Raw genomic sequence first — 26,953 nt, 5'->3', positions numbered from 1 at the left:
CCGACACTGACTGAAACTGACCGACAGTGACTGAAACTGACTGACTGACACTGACCGACTGACACTGACACTGACCGACACTGACTGAAACTGACCGACTGACACTGACCTACCGACACTGACCGACCGACAGACCGACACATACCGACAGACACTGACCAATCGACCGACACATACCGACCGACCGACACTGACCGACCGACATTGACCGACCGACACTGACCGATAATGACCGACTGACATTGTCCGACCGACACTGACCGATAATGACCGACTGACACTGACCGACCGACACTGACCGACTGACACTGACCGACTGACACTGACCGACCGACATTGACCAACTGACACTGAACGATAATGACCGACCGACACTGACCGACACCGACCGACCGACTGACATTGACCGAACGACACTGACCGACCGACACTGACAGATAATGACCGACTGACACTGACCGACCGACACTGACCGATAATGACCGACCGACACTGACCGATAATGACCGACCGACACTGACCGACCGACAGACACTGACCGACCAATACTGACCGACACTGACCAACCGACACTGACCGACCGACAGACACTGACCGACAGACACTGACCGACCGACACTGACCGACCGACCGGCACTGACCGACCGACACTGACCGACCGACATTGACCGACCGACACTGACTGAAACTGACCGACTGACACTGACCGACACTGACACTGACTGAAACTGACCGACTGACACTGACCTACTGACACTGACTGAAACTGACCGACACTGACTGACCGACACTGACCGACCGACACTGACTGAAACTGACCGACTGACACTGACCGACACTGACCGACCGACACTGACTGAAACTGACCGACCGACACCGACTGACACATACCGACCGACCGACACTGACCGACCGATCCTGACCGACCGACACCGACCGACTGACACTGACCGACAGACACTGACCGACAGACACTGACCGACCGACACTGACCGATAATGACCGACTGACATTGTCCGACCGACACTGACCGATAATGACCGACTGACACTGACCGACTAACACTGACCGACCGACATTGACCGATAATGACCGACTGACACTGACCGACCAACACTGACCGACTGACACTGACCAATAATGACTGACTGACCGACACTGACCGACCGACACTGACCGACTGACACTGACCAATAATGACTGACTGACACTGACCGACCGACACTGACCGACTGACACTGACCGACCGACATTGACCGACCGACACTGAACGATAATGACCGACCGACATTGACCGAACGACACTGACCGATAATGACCGACTGACACTGACAGACACTGACCGACCGACATCGACCGGCCGACACTGACCGACCGACAGACACTGACCGATAATGACCGACCGACACTGACCGATAATGACCGACCGACACTGACCGACCGACAGACACTGACCGACCGATACTGACCTACCGACACTGACCGACACTGACCAACCGACACTGACCGACCGACAGACACTGACCGACAGACACTGACCGACCGACACTGACCGACCGACCGGCACTGACCGACCGACCGACACTGACCGACTGACACTGACCGACCGGCACTGACCGACTGACACTGACCAGCTGACACTGACCGACCGACACTGACTGAAACTGACCGACTGACACTGACCGACACTGACCGACCGACACTGACACTGACCGAAACTGACCGACTGACACTGACCTACTGACACTGACCGACACTGACCGACCGACACTGACTGAAACTGACCGACTGACACTGACCGACACTGACCGACAGACACTGACCGACCGACATTGACCGACCGACACTGACCGATAATGACCGACTGACATTGTCCGACCGACACTGACCGATAATGACCGACTGACACTGACCGACTGACACTGACCGACACTGACCAACCGACACTGACCGACCGACAGACACTGACCGACAGACACTGACCGACCGACACTGACCGACCGACCGGCACTGACCGACCGACCGACACTGACCGACTGACACTGACCGACCGGCACTGACCGACTGACACTGACCAGCTGACACTGACCGACCGACACTGACTGAAACTGACCGACTGACACTGACCGACACTGACCGACCGACACTGACACTGACCGAAACTGACCGACTGACACTGACCTACTGACACTGACCGACACTGACCGACCGACACTGACTGAAACTGACCGACTGACACTGACCGACACTGACCGACAGACACTGACTGACCGACATTGACCGACCGACACTGACCGATAATGACCGACTGACATTGTCCGACCGACACTGACCGATAATGACCGACTGACACTGACCGACTGACACTGACCGACACTGACCGACCGACACTGACTGAAACTGACCGACTGACACTGACCGACCGACACTGACTGAAACTGTCCGACTGACACTGACCGACCAACACTGACTGACCGGTGGATGGACACCTTGAGAGGGTTGTCCTATGATGCGAGGTTGTGTAGAATGGACTGATACTCTCTGGAGTTTAGAAGAATGAGAAGCGATTTCATTGAAACCTACAGGATTCTGAGGGGCATTGACAGGGTAGATGCAGGGAGGATGTTTCCCCCGGGCTGGGGAATCTAGAACCAGGGGTCAGTCTCAGGGTAAGGGGTCGACCATTTAGGACTGAGATGAGGAGAGTCTTCTTCACTCAGAGGGTGGTGAATCTTTGGAATTCTCTACCCCAGAGGGCTGTGGAGGCTCAGTCTCTGAATATATTCAAGGCTGAGATAGACAAGAGTTTGGGTTCTCAGGGAATCAATGGATATGGGGATCGGCCGGAAAGTGGAGTTGAGGTTGAAAGTTGGCATGCAGGTACAGCAGGCGGTAATGGAGGCAAATGGTATGTTGGCCTTCATAGCTCGGGGATTTGAGTATAGGAGCAGGAAGGTCTTACTGCAGTTGTACAGGGCCTTGGTGAGGCCTCACCTGGAATATTGTGTTCAGTTTTGGTCTCCTAATCTGAGGAAGAACATTCTTACTATTGAGGGAATGCAGCGAAGGTTCACCAGATTGATTCCCGGGATGGCGGGACTGACATATGAGGAGAGACTGGATCAACTGGGCCTTTATACACTGGCGTTTAGAAGGATGAGAGGGGATCTCATAGAAACATATAAAATTCTGACGGGACTGGACAGGTTAGATGCAGGAAGAATGTTCCCGATGTTGGGGAAGTCCAGAACCAGGGGTCACAGTCTAAGGATAAGGGGTAGGCCATTTAGGACTGAGATGAGGAGAAACTTCTTCACTCAGAGAGTTGTGAACCTGTGGAATTCCCTACCGCAGAGAGTTGTTGATGCCAGTTCATTGGATATATTCAAGAGGGAGTTAGATATGGCCCTTACGGCTAAAGGGATCAAGGGGTATGGAGAGAAAGCAGGAAAGGGGTACTGAGGGAAAGATCAGCCATGATCTTATTGAATGGTGGTGCAGGCTCGAAGGGCCGAATGGCCTACTCCTGCTCCTATTTTCTATGTTTCTATCAGCTATGATCGTATTAAATGACAGAGCAGGCTTGAGGGGCCATAGGACCGACTCCTGATCCTATTTCTTGTTCTTAATTCTTCTTGTTTCAGACCACCAGCTGCTGCAATCCTCATGAGCAAACATTGACGAGCGGGACGGGGAGGTGCCGGGCTGTGGATATCGGGAGGTGGGACGTGACAGCCTCTGTTCCTGCTGCCTCCATCACTCACAACGTGTCGGGCAGGTGCAGCTATAGCCCGTCACACACCTCCTGCCCAGTGTTGAACTTTCTGAGTGCAGTTCGCCAGGACCCTGGGGCAGCACATCAGGCAAAGCCAAGAACAGAAAGAGCGACTTGCATTTATCTAGCGTCTTTCACCACCACCGGACGTCCCAAAGCGATTTGCAGCCAATGAGGGACTTTGGGAGTGTAGTCACTGTTGTAATGTGGGGCACAGGTTCAAGCTCAGCCATGGCTCCCCGCCCCCACCCCCGAGAGTCCCAGAGATGGTTCGCTCCCGGCACCGACACACAATTCAACAACTGGGCCCATTCAGCTATTGGACCCTCAGTGATCGACGCACAGCTCACGTTAACCAATCAGTGAGGCTCAAGCAATAACCAATCTATTGTGCAACATCTGTCATTGTTGAGGCTGGTGACCCCACTCACACCGTGACCCCGCTCCCACCGTGTCCCCGGCCCACTCCCCACGTGACCCCGCTCACACCGTGACCCCGGCCTACTCACACCGTGACCCCGCTCACACCGTGACCCCGGCCCACTCCCACCGTGACCCCGCTCACACTGTGACCCCAGCCCATTCCCACCGTGACCCCGCTCACACCGTGACCCCAGCCCACTCCCACCGTGACCCCACTCACACCGTGACCCCAGCCCACTCACACCGTGACCCCGCTCACACCGTGACCCCAGCCCACTCCCACCGTGACCCCAGCCCACTCCCACTGTGACCCCGCTCACACCGTGACCCCGCTCACACGGTGACCCCAGCCCACTCCCACCGTGACCCCGCTCACACTGTGACCCCAGCCCACTCCCACCGTGACCCCGCTCACACCATGACCCCAGCACACTCCCACCATGACCCCGCTCACACTGTGACCCCGGCCCACTCCCACCGTGACCCCGCTCACACCGTGACCCCAGCCCACTCCCACCGTGACCCCGCTCACACTGTGACCCCGGCCCACTCCCACCGTGACCCCGCTCACACCGTGACCCCAGCCCACTCCCACCGTGACCCCGCTCACACTGTGACCCCGGCCCACTCCCACCGTGACCCCGCTCACACCGTGACCCCGCTCACACTGTGACCCCAGCCTACTCCCACCGTGACCCCGCTCACACTGTGACCCCAGCCCACTCCCACTGTGACCCCGCTCACACTGTGACCCCGGCCCACTCCCACCGTGACCCCGCTCACACTGTGACCCCAGCCCAATCCCACCGTGACCCCGCTCACACTGTGACCCCAGCCCACTCCCACCGTGACCCCGCTCACACCGTGACCCCAGCCCACTCACACCGTGACCCCGCTCATACTGTGACCCCAGCCCACTCACACCGTGACCCCGCTCACACTGTGACCCCAGCCCACTCCCACCGTGACCCCACTCACACCGTGACCCCGCTCACACTGTGACCCCAGCCCACTCACACTGTGACCCCAGCCACTCACACTGTGACCCCAGCCCACTCCCACCGTGACCCCAGCCACTCACACTGTGACCCCAGCCCACTCCCACCGTGACCCCGCTCACACTGTGACTCCACTCCCACCGTGACCCCGGCCCACTCCCACTGTGACCCCGACCCGCTCACACTGTGACCCCGCTCACACTGTGACCCCACTCACACTGTGACCCCGACCCGCTCACACTGTGACCCCACTCACACTGTGACCCCGACCCGCTCACACTGTGACCCCACTCACACTCGCCAGTGGAACTGCTAAACCACATTTGATGTGTTGAGAGTGTTTAACAACTGACCACTCGCCTCCTTATACAATGTGTGACTTTTCTAATAAAAAACCTTGCTTATTGTGGATCTGTTCATTGTTGTTGCCTGCGGGGGGGTCCCGGTGGGGGGGGGGGGGGGTGCGAGGGGGGATTGGGAGAGTGGGGTGTGGGGGAGGGGGATTGGGGGAGGGGTAATTTGGGGAATTTTGAGGGATATTGGGGATATTTTGGGGTTTTTGGTAGGATATTTGGGTTTTTTGGGGGTGTGGGGATATTTGGGTATTTTGAGGGATATTTGGGTATCTTGAGGAATATTTGGGCATATTTTGGGGGTATTAGGGGGGTATTTGGGGATATTTTGGGGGGTATTTGGGTGATATTTTTGGGGTATTTGGGGATATTTTGGAGGTATTGGGGATATTTTGGAGGTATTTTGGGGATATTTGGGGATATTTTGGGGGTATTTGGGGATTTTTGGAGGTATTTTGGGGATATTTTGGGGGTATTTGGGGATATTTTGGAGGTATTTTGGGGGTATTTGGGGATATTTTGGGGGTATTTGGGGATATTTTGGGGGTATTTGGGGATATTTTGGAGGTATTTTGGGGGTATTTGGGGATATTTTGGGGGTATTTGGGGATATTTTGGAGGTATTTTGGGGGTATTTGGGGATATTTTGGGGGTATTTGGGGATATTTGGTTTTTTTTGGGGGGATACTTTGGGGGTATTGGGATATTTTGGGGGTATTTGGGGATATTTTGGGGGGTATTTGGGTGATATTTTGGGGATATTTGGTTTTTTGGGGGATATTTGGGTATTTTAGGGGTTTTTGGGGATATTTGGGTATTTTGAGGAATATTTGGGGTATTTTGGGGATATTTGGGGGAATTTTGCGGGTATTTTTGGGATATTTGGGGTATTTTGGGAATATTTGTGGTTTTTGGGGATAATTTGGGGGTATTTTGGGAGATATTTGGGGGATATTCGTGGTTTTTTGGGGATTGGGATATTTGGGGGATTTTTGGGATATTTGGGGGATATTTTGGGGATATTTAAGTAATATTTTGGGGGTATTTTGGGAATATTTGTGTTTTTGGGGGATAATTTGGGAGATATTTGGGGGATATTCGTGGTTTTTTGGGGATTGGGATATTTTGGGGATTTTTGGGATATTTGGGTATTTTGGGGATATTTAGGTAATATTTTGGGGGTATTTGGGAATATTTTGGGGGTATTTGGGGATATTTAGTTTTTTTGGGGGATATTTTGGGGGTATTTGGGGATTTTTGGGGGGTATTTGGGTCTTGTTTTGAGGGTATTTTGGGGGTATTTGGGGGTATTTTGGAGGTATTTTGGGGGTGTTTGGTGATATTTTGGGGGTATTTGGGGATAATTTGGGGGTATTTTGGGGGTATTTGGGCATTTTTTGGGGGTATTTGGGTGGTATTTGGGGATATTTTGGGGGTATTTGGGGATATTTTGGGGGGATTTGGGGTTTTTTTGGGGGGATATTTGGATATTAGGGATTTTTGGGGATATTTGGGTATTTTGGGGGGTATTTGGGTGATATTTGGGGGTATTTTGGGATATTTGGGTATTTTGGGGGTATTTGGGGAGTATTTGGGTGATATTTAGGGGGTATTTTGGGGGTATTTGGGTGATATTTGGGTATTTGGGTGATATTTGGGGGTATTTTGGGATATTTGGGTATTTGGGGGGTATTTGGGGATTTTTTTGGGGGGTATTTGGGTGATTTGGGGGGTATTTGGGGGTATTTTGGGGATATTTGGGTATTTTGGGGGTATTTGGGTGATATTTGGGGATATTTTGGGGGTATTTGGAGATATTTTGGGGGGATTTTGGGGATATTTGGGTATTTTAGGGATTTTTGGGGATATTTGGGTGATATTTGGGGGTATTTTGGGATATTTGGGTATTTGGGTGATATTTAGGGGGTATTTGGGGGGTATTTGTGTGATATTTGGGTGATATTTGGGGGTATTTTGGGATATTTGGGTATTTTGGGGGTATTTGGTGATATTTGGGGGGTATTTTGGGATTTTTTTGGTGGGTATTTGGGTCATATTTGGGGGTATTTTGGGGATATTTGGGTATTTTGGGGGTATTTGGGTGATATTTGGGTATTTAGGGGGTATTTGGGTGATATTCTGGGGGTATTTGGGTGATATTTGGGGGGTATTTGGGTGATATTTGGGTGATATTTGGGGGTATATTTGGGGGGTATTTTGGGATATTTGGGTATTTTGGGGATATTTGGATTTGGGTATTTGGGGATTTTTTGGGGGGGTATTTGGGTGATATATGGGGGGTATTTGGGTTATTTGGGTGATTGGGGGTATTTTGGGGATATTTGGGTATTTTGGGGGTATTTGGGTGATATTTGGGGGTATTTGGGATATTTGGGTATTTGGGGATTTTTTGGGGGTATTTGGGTGATATTTGGGTGATATTTGGGGGTATTTTGGGGATATTTGGGTATTTTGAGGGTATTGGGTGATATTGGGGGGTATTTGGGTGATATTTTGGGGGTATTTGGGGGTATTTGGTGATATTTGGGGGTATTTGGGTGATATTTGGGGGGTATTTGGGTGATATTTCGGGGGTATTTGGGGATATTTTGGGGGTATTTGGGTGATATTTGGGTATTTGGTTGGTATTTGGGGTGATATTTGTGGGTATTTGGGTGATATTCGGGGGGTATTTGGGTGATATTTGGGTATATTGGGTATTTGGGTGATATTTGGGGGATATGTGGGGGTATTTGGGTGATATTTGGGGGGTATTTGGGTGATATTTGGGTGATATTTGGTTGTATTGGGTATTTGGGTGGTATTTGGGTGAATTTGGGGGTATTTTGGGGATATTTGGGTGATATTTGGGGATATTTGGGTGATATTTGGGTATGGAAGTGTTTGGGGATATTTGGGTGATATTTGGGGATATTTGGGTGTATTTGGGGATATTTGGGTGGTATTTGGGTATTTGGGAGTATTTGGGGATATTTGGGTGGTATTTGGTGATATTTGGGGGTATTTTGGGGATATTTGGGTGGTATTTGGGTGATATTTGGGGATATTTGGGTGATATTTGGGGGTATTTGGGTGGTATTTGGGTGATATTTGGGTGGTATTTGGGTGATATTTGGGGATATTTGGGTGATATTTGGGGTATTTGGGTGGTATTTGGGGATATTTGGGTGGTATTTGGCTGATATTTGGGGATATTTGGGTGGTATTTGGGTGATATTTAGGGGTTTTTTGGGTGGTATTTGGGTGATTTTGGGTGATATTTGGGATATTTGGGTGATATTTGGGGATATTTGGGTAATATTTGGGTGTATTGGGTATTTGGGTGATAATTGGGTGTATTGGGTATTTGGGGGTATTTGGGTGATATTTGGGGAGTATTTGGGTGACATTTGCGGGTATATTGGGTGTATTGGGTATTTGGGTGATATTTGGGGGTATTTGGGTGGATATTTGGGGGTATTTGGGTGATATTTGGGTATTTGGGTGATATTTGGGTATTTGGGTGATATTTGGGTGACATTTGGGGGTATTTGGGTGATATTTGGGTGACATTTGGGGGTATTTGGGTGATATTTGGGTGTATTGGGTATTTGGGTGATACTTTGGGGTATTTGGGTGATATTTGGGGGTATTTGGGTGATATTTGGGTGTATTGGGTATTTGGGTGATTTTGGGGGTATTTGGGTGATATTTGGGTGATATTTGGATATTTGGGTGATATTTGGGGATATTTGGGTAATTTGGGGGTATTTGGGTGATATTTGGGTATTTGGGTGATATTTGGGTATTTGGGTGATATTTGGGGATATTTGGGTATTTTGGGGGTATTTGGGGATATTTGGGTGATATTTGGGGGTATTTGGGTATTTTGGGGGTATTTGGGTATTTTGGGGATATTTGGGTATTTTGCGGGTGTTTGGGTATTTTGGGGGTATTTGGGTGATATTTGGGGGTATTTGGGTGATATTTGGGGGTATTTGGGTGATATTTGGGGGTATTTGGGTGATATTTGGGGGTATTTGGGTGATATTTGGGGATATTTGGGTGATATTTGGGGATATTTGGGGGTATTTGGGTGATATTTGGGGATATTTGTGTATTGGGGATATTTGGGTGATATTTGGGGATATTTGGGTGATATTTGGGGGTATTTGGGTGATATTTGGGGATATTTGGGTGATTATTTGGGGATATTTGGGGGTATTTGGGTGATATTTGGGGATATTTGGGTGATATTTGGGATATTTGGTGGTATTTGGGTGATATTTGGGGATTGGGTGATATTTGGGTGATATTTGGGATATTTGGTGATATTGGGGATATTTGGGTGATATTTGGGGATAATTGGGGGATATTTGGTGATATTTGGGGATAATTTGGGTGATATTTGGGGATATTTGGGTGATATTTGGGGATATTTGGGTGATATTTGGGTGATATTTGGGGATATTTGGGTATTTGGGTGATATTTGGGGATATTGGTTATTTGGGTGATTATATGGGTGTATTTGGGTGATATTTGGGTGATATTTGGGTGATATTTGTGGGTATTTGGGTGATATTTGGGTGATATTTGGGGTATTTGGGTGATATTTGGGTGATATTTGGGGATATTTGGGGGTATTTGGGTGATATTTGGGTGATATTTGGGGGTATTTGGGTGATATTTGGGTGATATTTGGGGGTATTTGGGTGATATTTGGGGGTATTTTGGGATATTTGGGTAATATGGGGGTATTTGGGGAGTATTTGGGTGATATTTAGGGGGTATTTTGTGGGGTATTTGGGTGATATTCTGGGTATTTGGGTGATATTTGGGGGTATTTTGGGGTATTTGGGGGGTATGGGTGATATTTGGGGGTATTTTGGGGTATTTGGGGGGTATTTGGGGATTTTTTGGGGGGGTATTTGGGTGATTTGGGGGTATTTGGGGTATTTTGGGGATATTTGGGTATTTTGGGGGTATTTGGGTGATATTTGGGGATATTTTGGGGGTATTTGGAGATATTTTGGGGGGATTTTGGGGATATTTGGGTATTTTAGGGATTTTTGGGGATATTTGGGTGATATTTGGGGGTATTTTGGGATATTTGGGTATTTGGGTGATATTTAGGGGGTATTTGGGGGGTATTTGTGTGATATTTTGGGTATTTGGGTGATAATTGGGGGTATTTTGGGATATTTGGGTATTTTGGGGGTATTTGGTGATATTTGGGGGGTATTTTGGGATTTTTTTGGGGGGTATTTGGGTCATATTTGGGGGTATTTTGGGGATATTTGGGTATTTTGGGGGTATTTGGGTGATATTTGGGTATTTAGGGGGTATTTGGGTGATATTCTGGGGGTATTTGGGTGATATTTGGGGGGTATTTGGGTGATATTTGGGTGATATTTGGGGGTATATTTGGGGGTATTTTGGGATATTTGGGTATTTTGGGGATATTTGGATTTGGGTATTTGGGGATTTTTTGGGGGTATTTGGGTGATATATGGGGGGTATTTGGGTTATTTGGGTGATTGGGGTATTTTGGGATATTTGGGTATTTTGGGGTATTTGGGTGATATTTGGGGGTATTTTGGGATATTTGTGTATTTGGGGATTTTTGGGGTATTTGGGTGATATTTGGGTGATATTTGTGGGTATTTTGGGGATATTTGGACTTATTTTGAGGGTATTTGGGTGATATTGGGGGTATTTGGGTGATATTTTGGGGTAAATTTGGGGTATTTGGTGATATTTGGGGTATTTGGGTGATATTTGGGGGGTATTTGGGTGATATTTCGGGGGTATTTGGGGATATTTTGGGGTATTTGGGTGATATTTGGGTATTTGGTTGGTATTTGGGTGATATTTGTGGGTATTTGGGTGATATTCGGGGGGTATTTGGGTGATATTTGGTATATTGGGTATTTGGGTGATATTTGGGGGATATGTGGGGGTTATTTGGGTGATATTTGGGGTATTTGGTGATATTTGGTGATATTTGGTTGTATTGGGTATTTGGGTGGTATTTGGGTGATATTTGGGGGTATTTTGGGGATATTTGAGTGATATTTGGGGATATTTGGGTGATATTGGGTATGGAAGTGTTGGGGATATTTGGGTGATATTTGGGGAAATTTGGGTGATATTTGGGATATTTGGGTGGTATTTGGGTATTTGGGAGTATTTCGGATATTTGGGTGGTATTTGGGTGATATTGGGGGTATTTGGGGATTTGTATTTGGGTGATAATTTGGGATATTTGGGTGATATTTGGGGTTGATTATTTGAAATTTGGTGATATTTGGGGTATTTGGGTGGTATTTGGGGGATATTTGGGTGAAATTTGAGATATTGGGGATATTTGGGTGTATTTGGTGATATTTTGGGGATATTTGGGTGGTATTTGGTGATATTTGGGTGATATTTGGGATTTTGGTGAATATTTGGGGATATTTGGGTAATATTTGGGTGTATTGGGTATTTGGGTGATATTTGGGTGTATTGGGTATTTGGGGGTATTTGGGTGATATGGGGGTATTTGGGTGATATTTGGTGTATTGGGTATTTGGGTGATATTTGGGGGTATTGGGTGATATTTGGGGTATTTGAGTGATAATGGGGTATTTGGGTGATATTTGGGTGATATTTGGGTATTTGGGTGATATTTGGGATATTTGGGTAATTTGGGGGTATTTGGGTGATATTTGGGTATTTGGGTGATATTTGGGGATATTTGGGTATTTTGGGGGTGGGGATATTTGGGTGATATTTGGGGGTATTTGGGTATTTTGGGGTATGGGTATTTGGGGATATTTGGGTATTTTGCGGGTGTTTGGGTATTTTGGGGGTATTGGGGTGATATTTGGGGTATTTGGGTGATATTTGGGGGTATTTGGGATATTTGGGTGATATTTGGGGGTATTTGGGTGATATTTGGGGATATTTGGGTGATATTTGGGGATATTTGGGGGTATTTGGTGATATTTGGGGATATTTGGTATTTGGGGATATTTGGGTGATATTTGGGGATATTTGGGTGATATTTGGGGGTATTTGGTGATATTTGGGGATATTTGGGTGATATTTGGGGATATTTGGGGGTATTTGGGTGATATTTGGGGATATTTGGGTGATATTTGGGGATATTTGGGGGTATTTGGGTGATATTTGGGGATTGGGTGATATTTGGGTGATATTTGGGGATATTTGGGTGATATTTGGGGATATTTGGGTGATATTTGGGATATTTGGGTGATATTTGGGTATATTTGGGTGATATTTGGGGATATATGGGTGATATTTGGGGATATGGGTGATATTTGGGATATTTGGGTGATATTTGGGTGATATTTGGGGATATTGGGTATTTGGGTGATATTTGGGGGTATTTGGGTGATATTTGGGTGATATTTGGGAGATATTTGGGGTATTTGGGTGATATTTGGGTGATATTTGGGGTATTTGGGTGATATTTGGGGATATTTGGGGTATTTGGGTGATATTTGGGTGATATTTGGGTGATATTTGGGGGTATTTGGGTGATATTTGGGGGTATTTGGGTGATATTTGGGTGATATTTGGGGATATTTGGGTAATATTTGGGGATATTTGGGTGATATTTGGGGGTATTTGGGTGATATTTGGGGATATTTGGGTGATATTTGGGTGATATTTGGGTGATATTTGGGGGTATTTGGGTGATATTTGGGTGATATTTGGGGATATTTGGGTGATATTTGGGTGATATTTGGGGATATTTGGGTAATATTTGGGGATATTTGGGTGATATTTGGGGGTATTTGGGTGATATTTGGGGATATTTGGGTGATATTTGGGGGTATTTGGGTGATATTTGGGGATATTTGGGTGATATTTGGTTGATATTTGGGGGTATTTGGGTGATATTTGGGTGATATTTGGGGGTATTTGGGTGATATTTGGGGATATTTGGGTGATATTTGGTTGATATTTGGGGGTATTTGGGTGATATTTGGGTGATATTTGGGGATATTTGGGTGATATTTGGGTGATATTTGGGGGTATTTGGGTGATATTTGGGGGTATTTGGGTGATATTTGGGTGATATTTGGGTGATATTTGGGGGTATTTGGGTGATATTTGGGTGATATTTGGGGGTATTTGGGTGATATTTGGGTGATATTTGGGAATATTTGGGTGATATTTGGGTGATATTTGGGGGTATTTGGGTGATATTTGGGGGTATTTGGGTGATATTTGGGGGTATTTGGGTGATATTTGGGGATATTTGGGTGATATTTGGGTGATATTTGGGGGTATTTGGGTGATATTTGGGTGATATTTGGGTGATATTTGGGGATATTGGGTATTTGGGGATATTTGGGTGATATTTGGGTGATATTTGGGTGATATTTGGGTGATATTTAGGGTATATTTGGGGTATTTGGGACATTTGGAGTTGGGTCTCTCACCTGCCGCCGGCCCACGGGAAGGAACGGGGTCTCCGGGCGGGGCGGGGCGGGGCGGGGAGGGGATTTTGCTGTGCGCGCGGTGATTGGCTGAGCGGGTTGGGGAAGGGGTTGTGTCCGCGCGTCTGATTGGAGCAGAGTCCGTGACGCAGGGCGTCAAGGGTGAGTGTTAGCCCGGGAAAAATATCCCAATAATAGTGAGTAACTGTGTGTGATATACCCAACAATAGTGAGTAACTGTGTGTGATATACCCAATAATAGTGAGTAACTGTGTGTGATATACCCAACAATAGTGAGTAACTGTGTGTGATATACCCACTAATAGTGAGTAACTGTGTGTGATATACCAATAATAGTGAGCAACTGTGTGTGATATACCCACTAATAGTGAGTAACTGTGTGTGATATACCCAATAATAGTGAGTAACTGTGTGTGATATACCCAATAATAGTGAGCAACTGTGTGTGAGATATACCCAACAATAGTGAGTAACTGTGTGTGATATACCAATAATAGTGAGTAACTGTGTGTGTGTGGTATACCCAATAATGATGAGCAACTGTGTGTGTGTGATATACCCCAATAATAGTCAGCAACTGTGTGTGATATACCCAATAATAGGGAGTAACTGTGTGTGGTATACCCAATAATAGTGAGTAACTGTGTGTGGTATACCTATTTTCTATGTTTCTATGTTAGATGAAGTCCTTACTACTCGGGGGATCGGGGGTTGTGGCGGGAGAGCAGGAAGGGGGTGCTGAGGTTTTGTGTTCGGCCATGGGCTCGTTGAGTGGCGGTGCGGGCTGGAGGGGCTGAATGGCCTGCTCCTGCACCTATTTTCTATGTAACTGTGTGTGATATACCCAATAATAGTGAGTAACTGTGTTTGATATACCCAATAATAGTGAGCAACTGTGTGTGATATACCCACTAATAGTGAGTAACTGTGTGTGATATACCCAATAATAGTCAGTAACTGTGTGTGGTATACCCAATAATAGTCAGTAACTGTGTGTGATATACCCAATAATAGTCAGTAACTGTGTGTGATATACCCATTAATAGTGAGCAACTGTGTGTGGTATACCCAATAATAGTGAGTAACTGTGTGTGTGGTATACCCAATAATGGTGAGCAACTGTGTGTGTGTGATATACCCCAATAATAGTGAGCAACTGTGTGTGATATACCCAATAATAGTGAGTAACTGTATGTGATATACCCAATAATAGTGAGTAACTGTGTGTGGTATACCCAATAATAGTGAGTAACTGTGTGTGGTATACCCACTAATAGTGAGTAACTGTGTGTGTGGTATATCCAATAATGGTGAGCAACTGTGTGTGTGTGATATACCCCAATAATAGTGAGCAACTGTGTGTGATATACCCAATAATAGTGAGTAACTGTGTGTGATATACCGAATAATAGTGAGTAACTGTGTGTGATATACCCAATAATAGTGAGCAACTGTGTGTGATATACCCAATAATAGTGAGCAACTGTGTGTGATATACCCACTAATAGTGAGCAACTGTGTGTGGTATACCCAATAATAGTGAGTAACTGTGTGTGATATACCCACTAATAGTGGGTAACTGCGTGTGATATACCCAATAATAGTGAGTAACTGTGTGTGATATACCCACTAATAGTGAGTAACTGTGTGTGTGGTATACCCAATAATGGTGAGCAACTGTGTGTGTGATATACCCACTAATAGTGAGCAACTGTGTGTGGTATACCCAATAATAGTGAGTAACTGTGTGTGATATACCCACTAATAGTGAGTAACTGTGTGTGTGGTATACCCAATAATGGTGAGCAACTGTGTGTGTGTGATGTACCCCAATAATAGTGAGTAATTGTGATATACCCAATAATGGTGAGTAACTGTGTGTGATATACCCACTAATAGTGAGCAACTGTGTGTGATATACCCAATAATAGTGAGCAAATGTGTGTGATATACCCACTAATAGTGAGCAACTGTGTGTGATATACCCACTAATAGTGAGTAACCGTGTGTGTGGTATACCCACTAATAGTGAGTAACTGTGTGTGTGTGATGTACCCCAATAATAGTGAGTAATTGTGATATACCCAATAATAGTGAGTAACTGTGTGTGGTATACCCCAATAATAGTGAGCAACTGTGTGTGAGATATACCCAACAATAGTGAGTAACTGTGTGTGTGATATACCCACTAATAGTGAGCAACTGTGTGTGAGATATACCCACTAATAGTGAGTAACTGTGTGTGATATACCCACTAATAGTGAGTAACTGTGTGTGATATACCCACTAATAGTGAGTAACTGTGTGTGATATACCCACTAATAGTGAGTAACTGTGATATACCCAATAATAGTGAGTAACTGTGTGTGATATACCCAATAATAGTGAGTAACTGTGATATACCCAATAATAGTGAGTAACTGTGATATACCCAATAATAGTGAGTAACTTTGTGTGTGATACACCCAATAATAGTGAGTAACTTTGTGTGTGATGTACCCCAGTAATAGTGAGTAATTCTGTGCCCCCTTGTTCTCTCTGCTGAGGGAAATAGATCCCTTCTGTCCTTGAAGACTCCTCACTGAGCCACACACCGCCGGAACCAGGAAGTATAAATTAGATTTAAATCATGTGTAGACAGTGAAGAAACAGAGGGAATGAAAGATGGGGTTAATCTTAATTGGAGCACCGTGGGAGGGGATTGAGGGGCTTGGAGTATAACAGTAGAATCGGAGGAGTGCAGGGCACGAGGGAGGTTGGAGCGGAGGAGTGCAGGGCAGACCCGAGCTGTCGTGATTCAGCAACATTTTTAAAAAGTGACGTCAGGGTAAAAAACAACGGAAGGAGCTGATGGGTGAGCAGTTGGTGTATTTTTTTTTAGCTTTAAGTTTATTTCTGCTGAGGAAGTTCATAATCTATTAAATGGAGGCATGACAAGACAGCTCAGTCCTGTGGAATGCACATCCTGTGTCGTGGGAAGTCCCGGACGCTTCTCCTGGCCTGGACGACCACTTGTGCAGCAAGTGTCACCAGCTGCAGCGGCTGGAGTCACTGCGGTGCATCTGTGAGGCTGAGAGCGATGTGGATAGCACGTTTCTAGAGGTGGTCACCCCGCAGATTAAGAGTGTGCAGGCAGACAGGGAGTGGGTGACCACTGGACAGAAGAGGAGGACTAGGCAGGTAGTGCAGGCGTCCCCTGAGTCCATCTCGCTCTAACCGGTATTCTGTTCTGAGTAGCAGTGAGGGCGATGGTGGCCCTGGGGAGTGCAGCCAAAGTCAAGTCCACGGCACCACGGGTGGCTCAGCTGCACAGGGGAGGGGGAAGAATGGAAGGGCAATAGCGGTCGGGGACTCGCTAGTCAGGGGAGCAGACAGGAGTTTCTGTGGCCACAGATGTGACTCCAGGATGGTATGTTGCCTCCCTGGTGCCAGGGTCAAGGATGTCACCTGAGTGGCTGCAGGGCATTCTGGGGGGAGAGGGAGAACAGCCAGAGGTCGTGGTCTATATCGGGACCAATGACAGAGGCAGGAAGAGGGATCAGATCCTGCAGGCAGAGTTTAGGGAACTAGGAGAGAGATTAAAAAGCAGGACCTCAAAGGTAGTAATCTCTGGATTACTCCCGATGCCACGTGCTAGTGAGTACAGAAATAGGAGGATAGAGCGGATGAATACGTGGCTGGAGAGATGGTGCAGGAGGGAGGGCTTTAGTTTCCTGAGGCATTGAGACTGTTTCTGTGGGACCTGTACAAACTGCACAGGTTGCACCTCAACAGAGCCAGGACCAATATTCTCGGGGGGGTTGCCAGTGCTGTTGGGGAGGGTTTAAACTAGCTTGGCAGGAGGATGGGAACCTGTGAGTAGATTCAGAAGGGAGAGTAGCAAAGCTAGAAGTGGAAGGCAGAAAATTAGTAAGAGAGTTTGGAAGGCAGAGGAAACAAAGGCTAGAAAATAGACAATAAGTGAGTTTGGCAGTGCTAAATGGTATATAATGCAAGGAGTCTGGGGAATAAGACAGATGAGTTGAGGGCACAGATAGACACTTGGGAGTATGAAATAGCTATTACTGTGACATGACTGAAAGAAGGGCAGGAATGGCAGCTCAACATTCCTGGTTACAGGGTTTTCAGACGGAATAGGGAGGGGGGCACAGTATTGATTAAAGAAATAATTACAGCTGTGAGGAGGGATGATATGTCAGAGGGGTCATCAAACGAGGCTGTATGAATTGAAGAACACAAAAGGGGTGATCACACTGCTGAGAGTACTATAGACCCCCAAACAAGAGGAGCAAATATGTGGGCAAATTTCTGCGAAGTGCAAAAAGCTATAGGGCAGTAATAGTGGGGGATTTCAACTACCCTAATGTTAACTGGGATAGAATTAGTGTGAAATTTACTAAGATGCTGCCTGGAATCTTAGTTATGAGGATAGATTGGATAGGCTGGGTTTGTTCTCATTGGAACAGAGGAGGCTGAGGGGAGACCTCATTGAGGTGTACAACAGTTTGAGGGATAGAAAGGGCCTATTTCCCTAAGCAGAGGGGTCAACAACCAGGGGGCATAGATTTAAAGTAATTGGGGGGAGGTTTAGAGGAGATTTGAGGGGAAATTTCTTCACCCAGAGGGTGGTGGGGGTCTGGAACTCGCTGCCTGAAAGGGTGGTAGAGGCAGAAACCCTCTCTACATTTAAACAGTGCTTGGATGTGCACCTGAAGTGCCGTAACCTGCAGGGCTACAGACCGGGAGCTGGAAAGTGGGATTAGGCTGGGTAGCTCTTGGTCGGCCGGCACAGACACGATGGGCCGAATGGCCTCATTCTGTGCTGTAACTTTCTATGATTTGAGAGAAGGAGACCGAACAAAAAAGTGAATTTTAAAAAAGAAACTGAGATTGCTGTTTGATCTGCCAACATGCTGGTGGTCAGACACTGAACAGGCAGGGTCCCACACCCCTCCCCATTGTGAGCAGGAAGCAAGTGCAGAATCGTGCATCCAAGTACGTTCCCGGGCCGAGTGTCTGTGTTTGCCGGACTGGCTGTGCTGATGGATGAATCTGCTGTGGCTGTGATTGTTGTACAACAGACACCTCAAGTCGCTGGAGAAATACCACCAACGATGTCTCCGCAAGATCGTACAAATCCCCTGGGAGGACAGACGCACCAACGTTAGTGTCCTCGACCAGGCCAACATCCCCAGCATCGAAACACTGACCACACTCGATCAGCTCCGCTGGGCACGCCGCATTGTTCACATGCCAGACACGAGACTCCCAAAGCAAACGCTCTACTCGGAACTCCTTCACGGCAAGCGAGCCCCAGGTGGGCAGAGGAAACGTTACAAGGACACTCTCAAAGCCTCCCTGATAAAATGCAACATCCCCACCGACACCTGGGAGTCCCTGGCCAAAGACCACCCTAAGTGGAGGACGTGCATCTGGGAGGGCGCTGAGCACCTCGAGTCTCGTCGCCGAGAGCATGCAGAAACCAAGCGCAGGCAGCAGAAGGAGCGTGCGGCAAACCAGTCCCACCCTCCCCTTCCCTCAACCACTGTCTGTCCCACCTGTGACAGGGACTGTGGTTCTCGTATTGGACTGTTCAGTCACCTAAGGACTCATTTTAAGAGTGGAAGCAAGTCTCCCTCGATTCCGAGGGACTGCCGATGATGATGATGTATAGAATCTCCAACCATGTTGTGATGTTGGACTTTGCTTTGTGTTGTGTAGGTGTTCCGGGAGCTTGACCACAGCGATGGCCAGATTGACGCGGAGTCAGGCACAATTACTGCTCCACAATAAGTTCGTGGTGATTCTGGGAGACTCCAGTAAGTATCAACTGAGCAAGGTTTGCTCGCGCGGGATTGTGCTGTGTTGTTCCTGGGGTGTACAGCGAACCGCTCATGGCGTGTCTACCCTGCATCGGGGTTGGTCAAAGTTTGGGGGGTGCTTTTACAGAAAGAACATTTGTTTATATCGTGCTTCTCATGATCTTCCAATGTCCCAAAGCGCTTTGCAGCCAATGACGTACATCTTGAAATATAGTCACTGTTGTAATACAGGAAACACGGCAGTGGATTTATACACAGCAAGCTTCCGCAAACGGCAGTGTGATAATGACCAGATAATCTGTTTGAGTGATGGTTGACAGATAAATATTGGCCAGGACACCGGGGCTAACTCCCCTGCTCTTCTTGGAAATAGTATCATTGGATCTTTCCCTGACCGAGCGGATGGGGCCTTGTTTTAAAGACTCTTCCGAAAGACCGCCCCTCCGACAGTGCTGCGCTCCCTCGATACTGCCTCTCCGACAGTGCAGGGCTCCCTCAGTATTGCCCCTCCGACAGTGCAGGGCTCCCTCAGTACTGCCCCTCCGACAGTGCAGGGCTCCCTCAGTACTGCCCCTCCGACAGTGCGAGGCTCCCTCAGTACTGCCCCTCCGACAGTGCAGGGCTCCCTCAGTACTGCCCCTCCGACAGTGCGGCGCTCCCTCAGTACTGCCCCTCCGACAGTGCGGCGCTCCCTCAGTATTGCCCCTCCGACAGTGCGGCGCTCCCTCAGTATTGCCCCTCCGACAGTGCGGCGCTCCCTCAGTACTGCCCCTCCGACAGTGCGGCGTTCTCTCGGTACCGCCCCTCCGACAGTGCGGCGCTCCCTCAGTATTGCCCCTCCGACAGTGCGACGCTCCCTCAGTACTGCCCCTCCGACAGTGCGACGCTCCCTCAGTACTGCCCCTGCGACAGTGCGGCGCTCCCTCAGTACTGCCCCTCCGACAGTGCGGACCTAGTAACTAAACAATTTACTATGGTTGTAAATAATTAGCAATACCTGCGAGGCTAGTCTCGGGAGAGTGACTTGACCCTGCGGCCTCGTGACCCACTGAGTCACGGCTGACACAATATAGCTCATACTTTAGAAGAGAGAAGCGATGTTGGTAAGGTGGGCACTGGGCTGAGATGTCGGTAAGTGTGAGGTGGGCCCTGTTCGTGGATGTGAGGTAATGATGGTGTGAATGGGAGAGCGTGGGCTGTGGGGAGCAGAGGGATTTGGGGGATAGGTTCACAGGACATTAAAGGCAGCACCTCAGGGCGATGAGATTGTAAAAAAAAGCTAATGGAATTCTAGTTTTTATAGCAAGAGGTGTAGAATATACAATCCCAGTACTTATAATAAATCTTAATACGCGCTCAGTCACGGGCTGTGTGCAGTATTGGGCTCCACAGCACAAGACGATATTGTGGTTTCGAGAGGAGACAGCACAGGTACTGGGTGTTGCCTGGTATGAGGGAATACCCTGAAATGGAATGCCCCAGATTCTAGGGCAACGTCAGAAGTGTTTGAAATGGTGAAAGGACGGGACATTTGGATAGAAGTATCATAAGGTTTAGATTAACCATGGGAAAGGACAAGGAGCAATCTAGAGTAAAAATGTCTAACTGGGGGAAGGCTAATTTCAGTGTGATGAGAATGGATCTGGCCCGGGTAAGTTAGAATCAAAGATAGGCGGGAAAACTGTACTGGAACAATGGGCTGCCTTTAAAGAGGAGATGGTTCGAGTACAGTCGAGGTACATTCCCACTGGGGGGAAAGGCGGGGTAACTAAAGTCAGGGCTCCCTGGATGGTGAAACAGATCGAGAATATGATGAAGCAGAAATAGAGCGCATATTGACAGATGTCAGGTCGAGAATACATCTGAGAATCAGACTAAATATAGAAAGGTCAGAGGGGAAGTGAGAAAGGAAATCAGAGGGGCAGAGAGGGTATGAGAATAGAATGGCAGGCAACATCAAAGAGAATCTAATAGTCTTCTATAGGCTGAGAAATAGTAAACGGGTAGTAAGGTGGGGGGTGAGAGGGGGGGATTAGGGACCAGAATGGAGACCTACACATGGAGGCTGAGGGTGTGGCTGAGGGACTAAATGAGGACTTTGCCTTTGTCTTCACCAAGGAAGAGGATGCTGCCATAGACAGAGTGAGGGTGGCAGGGCAGGTTGAGAAAGCGGTTAAAAAGCTTACAGGATCCTGAACTTCATAAACAGAGGCATGGAGTACAAAAGCAAGGAAGTTATGAACCTGTATAAAACACTGGTTCGGCTCAACTCGAGTATTGTGTCTAATTCTGGGCACCGCACTTTAGGGAGGATATAAAAACATAGAAAATAGGTGCAGGATTAGGCCATTCGGCCCTTCGAGCCTACACCACCATTCAATAAGATCATGGCTGATCATTCACCTCAGTACCCCATTTCTGCTTTCTCTCCATACCCTTTGAGAATTCTACAGGTTAACAACTCTCTGAGTGAAGAAGTTTCTCCTCATCTCAGTCCTAAATGGCCTACCCCTTATCCTGAGACTTTGTCCCCTGGTTTTGGACTTTCCCAACATCGGGAACATTCTTCCCGCATCTAACCTGTCCAGTCCCGTCAGAATCTTGTATGTTTCTATGAGATCCCGGGAATCAATCTGGTGAACCTTCGCTGCGCTCCCTCAATAGCAAGAACGTCCTTCCTGAGATTAGGAGATCAAAACTGAACACAATATTCCAGGTGAGGCCTCACCAAGGCCCTGTACAACTGCAGTAAGACCTCCCTGCTCCTATACTCAAATCCCCTCGCTATGAAGGCCAACATACCATTTGCCGCCTTCACCGCCTGCTGTACCTACATGCCAACTTTCAATGACTGATGTACCATGACACCCAGGTCTCGTTGCACCTCCCCTTTTCCTAATTTGCCGCCATTCAGATAATATTCTGTCTTCGTGTTTTTGCCCCCAAAGTGGATAACTTCACATTTATCCACATTATACTGCATCTGCCATGCATTTACCCAGTCACCGAACCTGTCCAAATCACCCTGCAGCCTCTTAGCGTCCCCCTCACAGCTCACACCGCCTCCCAGTTTAGTGTCATCTGCAAACTTGGAGATATTACACTCAATTCCATCATTTAAATCATTAATGTATATTGTAAAGAGCTGGAGTCCCAGCACTGAGCCTTGCGGCACCCCACTAGTCACTGCCTGCCATTCTGAAAAGGACCCGTTTATCCCAACTCTCTGCTTCCTGTCTGCCAACCAATTCTCTATCCACGTCAGTATATTCCCCCCAATACCATGTGCTTTGATTTTGCACACCAATCTCTTGTGTGGGACCTTGTCAAAAGTCTTTTGAAAGTCCAAATACACCACATCCACTGGTTCTCCCTTGTCCACTCTACTAGTTACATCCTCAAAAAATTCCCCTTCATAAATCCAAGCTGACTTGGACCGATCCTGTCACTGCTTTCCAAATGCGCTGCTATTTCATCCTTAATAATTGATTCCAACATTTTCCCCATCACTGATGTCAGGCTAACCGGTCTATAATTACACGTTTTCTCTCTCCCTCCCTTTTTAAAAAGTGCTGTTATATTAGCTACCCTCCAGTCCATAGGAACTGATCCAGAGTCGATAGACTGTTGGAAAATGATCACTAATGCTTCCACTATTTCTAGGGCCACTTCCTTAAGTACTCTGGGATGCAGACTATCAGGCCCCGGGGATTTATCGGCCTTCAATCCCATCAATTTCCCTAACACAGTTTCATAACATAAGAACATAAGAATTAGGAACAGGAATCGGCCATCTAGCCCCTCGAGCCTGCTCCGCCATTCAACAAGATCATGGCTGATCTGGCTGTGGACTCAGCTCCACTTACCCGCCCTCTCCCCGTAACCCTTAATTCCCTTATTGGTTAAAAATCTATCTATCTGTGATTTGAATACATTCAATGAGCTAGCCTCAACTGCTTCCTTGGGCAGAGAATTCCACAGATTCACAACCCTCTGGGAGAAGAAATTCCTTCTCAACTCGGTTTTAAATTGGCTCCTCTGTATTTTGAGGCTGTGCCCCCCTAGTTCTAGTCTCCCCGACCAGTGGAAACAACCTCTCTGCTTCTATCTTGTCTATCTCTTTCATTATTTTAAATGTTTCTATAAGATCACCCCTCATCCTTCTGAACTCCAACGAGTAAAGACCCAGTCTACTCAATCTATCATCATAAGGTAACCCCCTCATCTCCGGAATCAGCCTAGTGAATCATCTCTGTACCCCCTCCAAAGCCAGTATATCCTTCCTTAAGTAAGGTGACCAAAACTGCACGCAGTACTCCAGGTGCGGCCTCACCAATACCCTATACAGTTGCAGAAGGACCTCCCTGCTTTTGTACTCCATCCCTCTTGCAATGAAGGCCAACATTCCATTCACCTTCCTGATTACCTGCTGCACCTGCAAACTAACTTTTTGGGATTCATGCACAAGGACCCCCAGGTCCCTCTGCACCGCAGCATGTTGTAATTTCTCCCCATTCAAATAATATTCCCTTTTACTGTTTTTTTTTTCCAAGGTGGATGACCTCACACTTTCCGACATTGTATTCCATCTGCCAAACCTTAGCCCATTTGCTTAACCTATCCAAATCTCTTTGCAGCCTCTCTGTGTCCTCTACACAACCCGCTTTCCCACTAATCTTAGTGTCATCTGCAAATTTTGTTACACTAAACTCTGTCCCCTCTTCCAGGTCATCTATGTATATTGTAAACAGTTGTGGTCCCAGCACCGATCCCTGTGGCACACCACTAACCACCGATTTCCAACCCGAAAAGGACCCATTTATCCCGACTCTCTGCTTTCTGTTCGCCAGCCAATTCTCTGTCCATGCTAATACATTTCCTCTGACTCCGCGTACCTTTATCTTCTGCAGTAACCTTTTGTGTGGCACCTTATCGAATGCCTTTTGGAAATCTAAATACACCACATCCATCGGTACACCTCTATCCACCATGCTCGTTATATCCTCAAAGAATTCCAGTAAATTAGTTAAACATGATTTCCCCTTCATGAATCCATGTTGCGTCTGCTTGATTGCACTATTCCTATCTAGATGTCCCGCTATTTCTTCCTTAATGATAGTTTCAAGCATTTTCCCCACTACAGATGTTAAACTAACCGGCCTATAGTTACCTGCCTTTTGTCTGCCCCCTTTTTTAAACAGAGGCGTTACATTAGCTGCTTTCCAATCCGCTGGTACCTCCCCAGAGTCCAGAGAATTTTGGTAGATTATAACGAATGCATCTGCTATAACTTCCACCATCTCTTTTAATACCCTGGGATGCATTTCATCAGGACCAGGGGACTTGTCTACCTTGAGTCCCATTAGCCTGTCCAGCACTACCCCCCTAGTGATAGTGATTGTCTCAAGGTCCTCCCTTCCCACATTCCTGTGACCAGCAATTTTTGGCATGGTTTTTGTGTCTTCCACTGTGAAGACCGAAGCAAAATAATTGTTTAAGTTCTCAGCCATTTCCACATTTCCCATTATTAAATCCCCCTTCTCATCTTCTAAGGGACCAACATTTACTTTAGTCACTCTTTTCCGTTTTATATTTCCCGCCTAATAAGGATATTCTTCATAGAAACATAGAAAATAGGTGCAGGAGCAGGCCATTCGGCCCTTCTAGCCTGCACCGCCATTCAATGAGTTCATGGCTGAACATGAAACTTCAGTACCCACTTCCTGCTTTCTCGCCATACCCCTTGATTCCCCTAGTAGTAAGCACTTCAGTTCCTCCTTCTTACTGGACCCTCGGTCCCCTAGTACTTTCGGAAGGTTATTTGTGTCTTCCTTCGTGAAGACAGAACCAAAGTATTTGTTCAATTGGTCCGCCATTTCTTTGTTCCCCATTATAAATTCACCTGAATCCGACTGCAAGGGACCTACGTTTGTTTTCACTAATCTTTTTCTCTTCACATATCTATAGAAGCTTTTGCAATCAGTTTTTATGTTCCCAGCAAGCTTCCTCTCATACTCTATTTTCCCCTCCTAATTAAACCCTTTGTCCTCCTCTGCTGAATTCTAAATTTCTCCCAGTCCTCAGGTTTGCTGCTTTTTGTGGCCAATTTATATGCCTCTTCCTTGGATTTAACACTATCTTTAATTTCCCTTGTTAGCCACGGTTGAGCCACCTTCCCCGTTTTATTTTTACTCCAGACAGGGATGTACAATTGTTGAAGTTCATCCATGTGATCTTTAAATGTCTGCCATTGCCTATCCACTGTCAACCCTTTATGTATCATTCGCCAGTCTATCCTAGCCAATTCACGTCTCATACCATCAAAGTTACCTTTCCTTAAGTTCAGGACCCTAGTTTCTGAATTAACTGTGTCACTCTCCATCTTAATAAAGAATTCTACCATATTATGGTCACTCTTCCCCAAGGGGCCTCGCACAACAAGATTGCTAATTAGTCCTTTCTCATCACACGTCACCCAGTCTAGGATGGCCAGCCCTCTAGTTGGTTCCTCGACATATTGGTCGAGAAAACCATCCCTAATACACTCCAGGAAATCCTCCTCCACCGCATTGCTACTAGTTAGGTTAGCCCAATCAATATGTAGATTAAAGTCACCCATGATAACTGCTGTACCTTTATTGCACACATCCCTTATTTCTTGTTTGATGCTGTCCCCAACCTCACTACTACTGTTTGGTGGTCTGTACACAACTCCCACTGGCGTTTTCTGCCCTTTGGTATTCCGTAGCTCCACCCATAACGATTCCACATCATCCAAGCTAATATCCTTCCTTACTATTGCATTAATTTCCTCTTTAACCAGCAACACCACCCCGCCTCCTTTTCCTTTCTGTCTATCCTTCCTAAATGTTGAATACCCCTGGATGTTGAGTTCCCAGCCTTGGTCACCCTGGAGCCATGTCTCCGTGATGCCAATTACATCATATCCGTTAACTGCTATCTGCGCAGTTAATTCATCCACCTTAGTCCAAATACTCCTCGCATTGAGGCACAGAGCCTTCAGGCTTGTCTTTTTAACACCCTTTGCCCCTTTAGAATTTTGCTGTAATGTGGCCCTTTTTGCTTTTTGCCTTGGGTTTCTCTGCC

At 47.0% G+C, this 26,953-nt stretch overlaps 2 protein-coding genes across 10 annotated transcripts in view; both read left to right on the top strand.

Moving 5' to 3' along the window:
* adam19a (ADAM metallopeptidase domain 19a) overlaps positions 1-5,605 on the top strand; it is a 249,840-nt gene extending 244,235 nt beyond the window's left edge. For all 3 annotated transcript variants that reach the window (XM_070866484.1, XM_070866489.1, XM_070866478.1), the window contains one exon: positions 3,645-5,605. In XM_070866484.1, coding sequence (XP_070722585.1) covers positions 3,645-3,681 — 37 coding nt within the window. In that variant the 3' untranslated portion in view covers positions 3,682-5,605. The remainder of the gene's footprint in view (positions 1-3,644) is intronic.
* Positions 5,606-14,116: 8,511 nt separating this feature from the next.
* The window catches only part of fam113 (family with sequence similarity 113), a 28,504-nt gene continuing 15,667 nt past the window's right edge, over positions 14,117-26,953 (top strand). The window contains exons 1-2 of one of the 7 annotated variants that reach the window (XM_070866520.1): positions 14,117-14,165; positions 19,746-19,843. In XM_070866520.1, coding sequence (XP_070722621.1) covers positions 19,771-19,843 — 73 coding nt within the window. In that variant the 5' untranslated portion in view covers positions 14,117-14,165; positions 19,746-19,770. Of the gene's footprint in view, positions 14,201-14,268; positions 14,297-14,501; positions 14,521-16,487; positions 16,499-16,618; positions 16,879-18,918; positions 19,342-19,745; positions 19,844-26,953 lie in introns of those variants that run through there. The other 6 variants (XM_070866509.1, XM_070866524.1, XM_070866528.1 and 3 more) reach the window with 6 other exon arrangements.

The sequence above is a fragment of the Pristiophorus japonicus genome, chromosome 2, assembly GCF_044704955.1.
Source record: "Pristiophorus japonicus isolate sPriJap1 chromosome 2, sPriJap1.hap1, whole genome shotgun sequence".
In the NCBI taxonomy this organism is placed as follows: domain Eukaryota; kingdom Metazoa; phylum Chordata; class Chondrichthyes; family Pristiophoridae; genus Pristiophorus; species Pristiophorus japonicus.
This window is presented reverse-complemented; position numbering and strand designations above follow the sequence as displayed.